The sequence below is a fragment of the Alligator sinensis genome, unplaced genomic scaffold (assembly GCF_000455745.1).
Source record: "Alligator sinensis unplaced genomic scaffold, ASM45574v1 scaffold1905_1, whole genome shotgun sequence".
NCBI classification, from domain to species: domain Eukaryota; kingdom Metazoa; phylum Chordata; order Crocodylia; family Alligatoridae; genus Alligator; species Alligator sinensis.
In genome coordinates this window covers 161,093-171,458 of record NW_005843303.1, presented here as the reverse complement: position 1 = coordinate 171,458, position 10,366 = coordinate 161,093, and the positions used below count along the sequence as shown (strand labels likewise).

The following is a 10,366-nucleotide window of genomic DNA, read 5'->3' as shown; positions in this document are numbered from 1 at the left end:
CAAGCCCCCCGCCCCTCCCCCACCTGGGAGCAGGGAACGGACCGCCCCCCGCCACGGGTTATTTGAGCGCAGCGGCCTGTCCTACCGGAGCGGGAGGCCCCTTCCAGCCCGAAACCTCCGCGCCTCCGTAGGCCCCAGCTCCGCTCACTTCCGGTTTCCGGGCCGCTCACTTCCGGCAACATGGCGGCCCCGCCCCCAGCGCGCGGTTCCCGGCTGGAGCTGAGTCACGTGCCGGCTTCCCCGCCTTGTCGCTCCCCTTTCGGTCGCCAGGGGGCGGCAGAGCCCAGCGCAGGCGGTGCCCACCAGGAAGGCGGGGCTGACTACCCGCGTTGACCAATAGGAAGCCAAGAAGACGGCTTATTTGCATAGTGATTGCATAGTGATTAGCATCTCTTCTGCATCTGTCCTTAGGCTGGGACTCACGTCCAGATTATGGGGGTGCTGGGTTTGTTGGCCTCGTCCCCGCGCGGTGCCCGCTGCTGTCACCTCCTCGCTGCCCAAGGGTACTTCCTGATAGCCAGCCTCAGCTTGCCTGGCTGCAGCCTGCGCCCATTGCATACAGCACCCAGCTTCTAAGCCAGCCCGGACCATTGTTATACATATGCAAATAATCTTATGCAAACCTGCCCACGGGTAGGGCGAGATCCGCTGCCCGGGTGTCCATCACGGCACTGGGTTTCCAGCAGTTTTTGGTTCTTTTCCCACCAACTTGAAGTTTTTTCCTAGGTTTTGTATACTTTTTTTTAAAAGTATACTCTTCCGGATGTCCCATGCACGGTTAGGCCATAAATACTCACCGATCTCCTGTAAAAGTAGTCATCATCCTGCCAGGCTGCCGCCTGCATCCCGTTGCCTGACACCGAAACGACATCCTTTTCGAATGCTCTTGCTAACAGGGGCTATGAAACAGTCACCCACAACGGGGCCCCGCTTGCGTTGCTTGTCACCAGTGGCTTGAGTTATAGCAGAAGGACGTTGCTTATGGTAAGCGTTTTGCTAAGGCGGCTTTCAGGCCTGCAATACAGCGCGTGCTCCAGTCTTAAGCTGAATAATGCCGCCCTTAGTACACCTCCTCGTCGTTCCTTTTTAACCGGGTGCCGCAGAAGCGTGCTGTACGGGATGATGCCCCTTTTTCAAACCCGAGCTTGCTCCCCCCATGCACATCAGGCACGGCACGGCAGGGGGACCCTTGAGGCTTTGGGGGTTCCCCGCGGACGGGGCTGGGACACTGGGTAGGCTTAGCCGGGCGCACGGGTGAGTAATGGGAGGGGAGATGATAGCAGCTCTTTGACGAGCTGCCATAAAGAGCTCAGCTCATTGGCTGCGCTTGTCACCAAGTGGGGGTCGAGCCCTGGTTCGTCCCCGTGGCTCGACACATGGAACAAGCGCCACGTCAGCGCCACGCCAGCCCGGCGGTCGCCACGCTGGAGTCCATGGAATTGGCCCCAAAAAGGAGAAGCTGTGCGAGGAAGGTGAGTCACTCTTCTCAGAAACCTTTTCACGGCCTTGAGAAAGGAACCGGCGGACGGCGAGGCGCGGCGCCTGCCTTTACAGGTGCTGCTGGAAGAGCACGGAGCAGAGAGACCGTTCGCTGCAAAACAGGAGACAACGCCAAACGTCCGCACCGTTGAGCAAGGCCCTTTCCAGACACGAGGGGTGGCCAAGTGCTGAAAGCATCTCAGTAAAAGCCTTAGCAGGGGCCAAAACAAATATCCAGGTGCCAATGTAGGAAATTCCACGTTGTTCACAAAGACGTGATTCTTTGCGGTGCTGTGGTCTGGCCCCTGGGTTTCAAGGCCGTCGGGGTTTTCCCAGCACAGCTCGTATCCTGTTAGTGTTTGCTAATAGGTTACACCAGGGGTCGGCAACCCCCAGCACGGGTGCCACAGCGTGGCACGCAAAGGCATGTTGCTTGGCATGCACATCTTGGGCAGATGGCGGGGAAGGGGCCGGGGCTGTGCTGCCACAACAAGGATCAGGCCCCGCACGGCTTCCTCGGCATGCCAACATCTTATAAATCGAGGTTTCAGGTTTTTTCGGCACTCTGCCCCAAAGCATTGGATTTGTGCGTACAATGGATCGGAGGATCCTGGAGCGGTGGGGCTGGAAGAGACTCCAGAGGTCACATCTAGCCCATCCCTTGCCTGCCTGAGGCAGAGTCACAGGATCACAGGACATGGAGGTAGGAAGAGAGCTCGGGAGGTCACATCTAGTCTAAGCAGGACCAGCCCCAATTCATAGAGTCGTGGAGAAGCAGGGCTGGAAGAGATCTCCAGAGGTCATCTAGTCCAAGCCCCTTCCAGAGGCAGGATCAGCTCCGTCCAAACCATCTGATACAACCATAAACTCGGCATAAGACTACCCTCAACTACATCATCCCAGCCAAGGCTTTGTCTAACCGGGTCTGAGTAATTTGTTCCAGTGATTCACCACCCTCCTCATGACAGAGTTTTTCCTAATATCCAACCTCAACCTCCCTTGCTGCAGCCTGAGCCCATTGCTCCTTGTCCTGCCATCTGCCCCCACTGAGACCAGCCCAGCTCCATCCTCTTTGCAGCCCCCCTGCAGGGAGTTGAAAGTTGCTATTCAATCCCCCTCGGTCCTCTCTTCTCCAGACTCAATCAGCCCAGTTAAAGAATCATCCTTGTTCAAACCATCCCAGACAAATCCATTGTCCAGTCTCTTAGCAAAACGACCACCAGCTCTGGCACAGCACAGACATCACCCCCAGCCCCACCACGGGGAAAGCAGGGGGGCCACGGCAGCCAGTGTCCTGCTTCTATACTGGTTATGGGGCTGGGGCGCTGATTTACGAGGCGAGGTGGAGGAAACTGGGCTGATTTAGTCTGGCAGCCGTTCGGGTAGTTGAAGACTGCTGCCACATCCCCTCTAGAAAGCAGAGCGCAGGGAGCGGGGCTGGGGGAGTGCGAGGGGAGTGAGCAGGGGTGCATCTTGCTGCCTGTGCCCTTCTCTGCCTGGACCCGCAGAGAGCCCAGGCCAGGCCGTGCCCCCGCTGCAGAGGAGGGCAAACCCCCCCAGTGCACACCAGTAAGAGCAGGGGGGAAATCCCTTCCTGCCCCGTGCAGCGTCGGTGCACGGGCAAGACCCCCCAGCCAGGCCCCTGCGGGGTTGGTGCCAGCAGGAGCATTGGCCCAGCCCAGCCCGGGCTGCAGCCAGCACCCAGCGCCTCTGTGGGAGGCTGAACCCCCCCGACACATGGAGCAGGAAGGAGGATAGGTGCAAACAGCAAAGTCCAGCCTGGGAAACCCCCACAGCAGAGCACGGGCGTTGCCGCACCTGGATCCTCCGCACCCAGCATCCACCTTCTTGACACCTCCAGTGATGGGGAGTCTCCCCTTCCCCGGCGTCTCCCCCACTCCCTCCCTGCTCCAGCAGGGAAGACGTGTTTCCTCATCTCCAGTCTAAACCTGCTCTTTTCACTTAGAGCCCACTGCCTTCTCATTGTGAATCTGGAGTCCCGGACGGGCCAGACTTCATGTTTGGGCACGGTTCTTTGGGTAGATGTGATATCCTGTATTAGACCAACCAAGTAGCTGGGAAAAAAGTTTTTAGCAAGCTTTTAGGTGCAGTCACCCTTCCTCATATTGTATGCCGTCCTTTTGTAGTCTGGTCAGTGCACCCATTGGGTTCGTGTTAAGTAACAGCAGTGTTGAAGGCTAGTTTCTGTTCCTTTTGGCCTGTGTTAACCCCTCGGTTATTTCTGACCCCCTAGGCAAATGGTTGTAGCTCCATAGCCGGGAGGAGGGGTGAGGTGGGCACCCTTCACTTGTGCCTCTTGAAAGCAGAAGCATCTCAGGCTTTTTTTAAGAGCTGCCACTTGACCGTCAAAAGCTCCTTCTCCGTGTAGAAGTCTGGTTCAGTTGGTCTGTAAGGTGCATCTCCCCTCTGCCTTCTATCAAAAGCTTTTCCTGCATCTTGTTAAGTGATGAAATGGGATTTATTCAGGACTAGCGTATAAAAGACTGACGCGACAACTCATTTGATGAATGACAGGAAGGCTTTATTTACTACAGATATTCACTGCTAAATTTGCCGAAAGCAAAATCCAGTATATTTAGCTGTAAAAGCAATATCTCACCAGTCCAGGCAAAGAGGTAGTCTCAGTCGTGTCAGCTTCCCGAGCGTGGATCCGCTCCCCGAAGACCTGCTGGGTGCGGTAGCAATTCTTGACAAAATGATTTCTTATCCTCGGAGCGCGCCCCGTTCACGGCTTTGTTCGTCTTTTATACTCTTTAGCTCAGCATCTTCAAAGCATGCTTGTAGCTGTGTAAATCAAGAAACACAAGCATCAATTAAAAGGAAAATCCCGTTAATCAAACTGTTCATTACTGGTTATTAGAAAGTCCCAATTCTGATTGAATGACCTTGCTCGGTAACAAGAGGTTATCCATTTCTATTAAGTTGGAACATATCAAGACATTAATTAACAGCTGGGAAAACCCAAAGTTTTGAGGAGTCGTTCTTGGGAGATCAAGGGACCCACTGAGGCAAAACAAGAGTAAATCAGGAGGAAACACCTAGCAAAGCCCACGTGGAAAATCTCTCTTCCTGCACATAAACGTGAGTTAATTGCAAAGAAATATTTGCTGTGCTAATTAATCAAGGATAGATACTTCACAGTTACATCCCACAGACATAGGAGCCTGCTTAAAGTCATAATAAGGACAGTAAGATCAGCTGGAAGTGACGCCTCATTATTTCTTTTCAGACGGTCCGGCCACAAGCGTCCATCCTCTTGCGCTATGCAGTTGTCTTCAATAGTTTGTACTGTAAGCGTTGTGAGCAGGCCCGGCTCAGGTCACATCCAGTGATGGAAAGCAGGTCGGGTCCATTTGTCATAAACAGGCAGATCTCCGAGGCCGCGGGTAACACGTCGACCCCTTCCTGCTTTCTATCAGCGGTTCTCAACTTTGCTTCCCCGAAAATGCCAGCTCTTAGTTTCACTCCTACAGAAAAATACCAGCGGTTGCAAAGACCTCAGAAAGACCAAACGGGGCAGAACGGTTTTCATGCCTGTTTGTGATCTCTTGAGTTATCTTGTGAATCGTGTTGGCACACCTAAGGGTGCCTGGCATCCCGCAGCACCCTCAAAAGGATCTCAAGGCAGCTCAGGGTGCGAGCTCTGTATTAATGGGATCGGGGAGAACGTTTTAAAGCAGGGCGTGGGAGAGTCCAGGGGCTGTAGGGCCACGAGGGGAGGGGAGGTCAGCTCAGAGACACCGAAGTGAAGGACCCCTCCAGAAAGCCCCCCGTGACGCCTGGCTTGAGCAGCAGCCCTGGGCTGGACCGTCCAGTGGCCGCGCTCCAGAGCTTCCCTGGCCCTGGGGAGTAACCACCGAGTTCACAGCTCGTTAAAGTCCACCTGACCCCTTCTTCCTCCCGCAGGTGCTAACGACCCTCTTGTCTTTTTTAAGGGCCTTGATGTTCCACCAGTCAGGCTAACCTTTGCTCTACTGTGCTGCTGCCTGTGAGCTCCTATGTCACAGCCCTGCAGCCTGCTTTGAACTCGTTGCAATGGGGTGACATTTGTTTTGGCTTCCGCCTTAAAGGGAATGATGCAGCCCTTGGTCCCTGGCATCATATTATAGAGTCTTGATTATTTTTAACTGGAGAAAACTACATGTTATGTGTGATGATGATGCATCTTGGCCTCTGCACCCCCTTTTTTAAATCCTAGATCTGCCCATGCCCATTCCAGATTAGTTTTGAAAAGGCCGCACCTTTCAGGTCCTTTGATCTATGGATAAAAGGCAGGCTCCGGGCTTCCCACCCTCCAGGGCAGGGAAATAACACGCGACCCCGACTGTCCAGAGGCCGCATGCCTTGCATGGCCATACAGGGCAGCAGGGACTATTGCTGGCGGGATGTGCCAGGTCCCCCGAGCAGAGGTAGCTGGGAGCACAGAGCTGCGAGGCTGGGGGTGAAAGCTTCAGGTGGGGAGGAAATGCATTGCAACAGACCCCGCATCCAGCCAGGGAGGAGCAGGAGACCTGTTGCAACATGCCTTTGCCCTGATTCATCACTGGTTCCCATCTACCTTAATCCACCACAAGTATGCTGCGGTGGATGCCGGTGGCTGGCTGGCAAGGAGTAAGGGCTGAGAACAGGTTTGCTCTCTCCCAAGCCCCGGAGCAGCGTGGGGGCAGGGGGTGCTTCTGGCTCAGAAGTTCAAAGAGAAAGGGGAGGCTTCTGCAGGGTCCCGGGTGGGACCTGGTCTCAGCCTGCTGGATCGGGCTCCGACAGGGCTTTCCAGCTTTGCACGGAGAAATCAATCCCATGTTGGACCTGACGAGCTCTTGAGGTCCCTTCCAGCCGTACGTCTGTGTGACGTGCGTGACTCTCCGGATGCCTACTGGAAATCCATGGGCTTATCATGCAAATCATACTTGGAAGAAGTCAGACACTGACTGAAACCCCTCTGCGTGCCTCATGCATCTCGCTACCCCCTCCACTTCCTCTCGTTAGCCATTACTGACCACAAGATTCCCAGCTGCTCCTCCAGAGCGCTGGTTCTCAACCTCGTTAGACTACAGCCCCCCCGGAAAACACCAACTCGTAGCTTTTACTCCTGTTGTGACTATAGAACGGCACTAGAGCAATCCGAGGAGAGACTATGGTCTGAGACCAGGTCTGCTCAGGTTAGAAAAGAGATGCGTGAAAGGGGGCCAGGAGAAGGGTTTACAACATCCTGAAGTATCCCACGGGGCGTCCACACCGTGAATCCTGCTCCCAGCTCTGAGCCCTGCACCTGCACAAGGGGATCGGAGACCTGGGGAAGGGCAGCAAGGACGAGGAGCGGCTCGGAGGGGCTTTCCTAGGAGGCCTGGGCAGTCTGGAGGGGGCAGGAGAAGGGTCCACAACACGCTCGACGGGGATGAGAAAGTCCCTGGGGTTTATTACTGACTGTCTGTCACCAGACAGGGACGAGCGTCACGTGGACCGAGCAGGCGGCAGTTTAATGCTAACACCAGGGAGGTCTTTTCCCCCCAACGTGGCATTAAAGGGGGGCTCGTGGCCCCAGGGGCGGTGGGAGCCGAGAGCTCAGCCACATGCACCAGGGCTTGGACACGTGCATGGAGGAAAGGGGCATCGATCGGTGGCTCTGGGGCAGGGAGCGAGGGGCACGGCCTCTGCACCAGCCCTGCCTGGACCCCAATGCTGGGGGCTGCAGGGAGAGGAACGGGGGAGAACCCTGCTCGGACCCGGTCCCTCTCCGTCCAGCCTCTGATCTCTGCCCCGTGGGACGCAGGGGACCGGGCAGGATGGACCTGGGTCTGCCCCAGTCTTATGTCCTCATTCTTCTGTTGCAAAGAGCTCAGCCAGCCCCCGGCGGGCAGGATGTGCATGACTCTCTGGATGCCTACTGGAAATCCTTGGGCTTATCATGCAAGTCATTACTTGGAAGAAGCCAGACACTGAAGCACCTCAGAGACTAATATGTACAGAAAGGCAGAAGCTTTCAGAGGAGACAGCTTAACAGCACTATGGAGGAGCGGGGAGGCCCCCATAACAGGGTCTCTTCGCACCCCGGCTTGAGGATCCCTGAGCTGCAGCGTGGATGAAGCTACGGGCTAAGTTTTAAAGCTCTTTCGATGCCCAGGCCCCTGCTCAGTTTTTGTCTGGCTTTGGTCCTGTCTGTCCCTGCCAGTGCTGTGGTGCCCTGGACCCCAGCAAGATGGATCCCGCCCCCCCCCAACGCTCTGTGGCTGGTGGCTGCATGCCACGTTGTGCAACACGCCCGGTTGACGTGCTCTGCAAGCCTGTTCCTGTTCTTCCGGCTCCCGGTGCTTCCTCCCAGGGATCCCATTACTTCCCCGCTCTATGAACCAATCATTATTTTCACCTGCCCTCGTTACTGCTTTCTCTGGGCTGCCTTATCGGATCGCTGCCCGGCTTTGGGGTCTGCAGGCTCCAGCACCGGCCCCCGAGCTGGGGATTCCCCCCCTTCTTGCAATGGATCAGTGAAGATAGTCACGCCGTGGCCTACACCCCCTGCCCCACGTGCCCATGCTGTGGCCTGCAACCCCTACCCCATGCAGTTACACTGTGGCCTAAAGCTACTACCCCTACGACCCACTTTTCTTCTCATCCTTTGCAAGCACAGCTGCTCCCACCCTCCTAATAATACCTAATGAGTATTCCCCCAAGCAATACGCCAAGCATCTGGCCTCATCAGACCTGATGGTGGAGCAACCAGCTTGCTTTGCATAGGAAGCAGCCACCCTCCTTCCTCTGCAGGTTTCTGTGGCCTTTTAGTGGTCAGCGCATAGTCCCTATATAGAGATTGCAAGACAGTTCATGCGTGGTAGCACACCTGCAGGATCTGGCTGATAGATCCCCACAGCATGAGCAGCAATGGATGCAGCGAGTGGAGGGGGTGGATAAAGGAAAATCCCTTAATCCTGGCAAAAATCTGCATATGTAAATGAGACATGTAAATCAGTGTCCCATGGGCAGGGTCTGGCTCGCCCCTGAAGCAGCTGCAGACTCCTGGCCCTGACTGCGGTCAGCTGCTAACCCAGCTTCACCAGTTCTCTGATGGGATGAAGCGGTGGGATGAGGGAGGTGGCAGGCAGGGGGGCAGGAGGAAATGGGTGCCCTGGAGCCCGGGGAGCCCAGGGAGGGGCGCCGGGGTCATATCACCCCAGCCAAATATCTGTCCAGCCTCCTCTTGAAGACCCCCTGCCCATGGGACACTGTTTTACATGTCTCATTTACATATGCAGATTTTGCCAAGATCAACAATGACTCTAAGATCCCTGTTGACAAGAAGGGAGTTCCCCGGCCTGTAGGTCTGCTGCTGGTTCCTTCTCCCTAGATGCAGCACCTTGCACTTGTCTGCGCTGAACTCCATCCTATTCTCATCCGCCACCTCTGTAACCTGTCTAGATCTAGCTGGATCCTGGCCCACCCCTCCAGCGTGCCCACCTCGCCCCACATCTGGGTGTCGTCAGCGAATTTGGACAGCGTGCATTGCACACCCACATCCAGATCGCTAATAAAGATGTTGAACAGTGCGGGCCCGAGGACCGAGCCCTTTGGGACCCCACTGCCCACATCCCTCCAGGTCGAATAAGACCCGTCCACCACCGCTCCCTGGGTGTGGCCCTCCAGACAGTTAGTGACCCATCTGACCGTGTAGGTGTTGATGCCGCAGTCGCCTAGGGTTTTTTAAAGGATGTGTTGGAAACCATGTGAAAGGCCTTCTTAAAGTCCAGGAAGATGACATCCACCCCGACACCCTCATCCAGGGACTTTGTGACCAGATCTTAAAAAGAGACCAGGTTGGTCAGGCAGGACCTGCCCTCAATGAACCCGTGTTGGTTGCCCCTGAGCATTACCTCCCTTGCTGGGCCTGTGCAGATGTGCTCCTGGATAATTTTCTCAAAGGTCTTCCCAAGGACCGAGGTAAGACTGACTGGTCTATAATTGCCGGGTCCTCCTTTCTCCCCTTCTTGTAAATGGGGACCACATTGACCCTTTTCCAATCCTCTGGTACCAGGCCAGAGCCCCACGAGCACTCATAAAGCCGTGCCAGGGCCCCCGCTATGACCCCCGCCAATTCCCTCCGCACCCTCGGGTGAAGAGCATCCGGACCTGCTGATTTAAACACGTCCAGCCCCTCCAAAAGGTCACTAACTCGGTCATCCCTGGCCCTAGGCACGGCAGTGCCTCCCCTGGGCCCGCCTGCAATCCTAGTGTCAGGGGGACGTCCCAGTCCCTGCTCAGGGATATGGAGGCAAAGAACTCGTTAAAGAGGTCAACTTTTTCCTTTGCCGCAGTCACCAGGTTGCCGAGTTACCCGGTACCTTCTTATTACTTCCTATGTATTTGAAAAAGGACTTTTTATTATCCTTAATTACTGGTCACTAGCCCTAGCTCCATCTCTGCCGTGGCCTTTCGAACTGCCTCCCTGCAGTCCCAAGCAACGCAGGTGTAATCCTCCTTGGTGATGGCCCCTTGCTTCCACTGTTTGTAGGCCTCCTTTTTTGCTGTCAGGCATCCCTGAATGAGCCAAGGGGGCTTCTTAGCACTCCTGCCCGCCTTGGTGCGCATTGGGACCGGCACAATCACCTCTTGGCTAAACTGGCTAACTGCGGCCTCAGCCTCACCATGATCTGCTGGCTGGGGATTTGGCTCCGTGGTCAGACCCAGATGGTGGTGCTCGATGGGAGCCAATCGCCTTGGTGTGCTGTGACCGGTGGGGTCCCCCAAGGCTCTGTCCTAGCGCCCTTACTTTTTAACATCTTCATTAATGATGCGGACATTGGAGTCAGAAGTGGACTGGCCAGGTTTACTGATGACACCAAACTTTGGAGTAAAGTGTCCACACCTGAGGACAGGA

General features: G+C 55.6%; 2 protein-coding genes across 2 annotated transcripts in view; one reads left to right on the top strand and one right to left on the bottom strand.

Moving 5' to 3' along the window:
• VPS28 (VPS28, ESCRT-I subunit) overlaps positions 1-187 on the bottom strand; it is an 8,908-nt gene extending 8,721 nt beyond the window's left edge. Inside the window, exon 1 of the mRNA XM_006038289.3 lies at positions 86-187. The gene's annotated coding sequence lies outside the window, so the exon portion shown is untranslated. The remainder of the gene's footprint in view (positions 1-85) is intronic.
• Positions 188-1,376: 1,189 nt separating this feature from the next.
• The window catches only part of LOC112548580 (zinc transporter ZIP4-like), a 22,987-nt gene continuing 13,997 nt past the window's right edge, over positions 1,377-10,366 (top strand). Inside the window, exon 1 of the mRNA XM_025194784.1 lies at positions 1,377-1,472. Within this exon, the coding sequence (XP_025050569.1) occupies positions 1,377-1,472 (96 nt within the window). The remainder of the gene's footprint in view (positions 1,473-10,366) is intronic.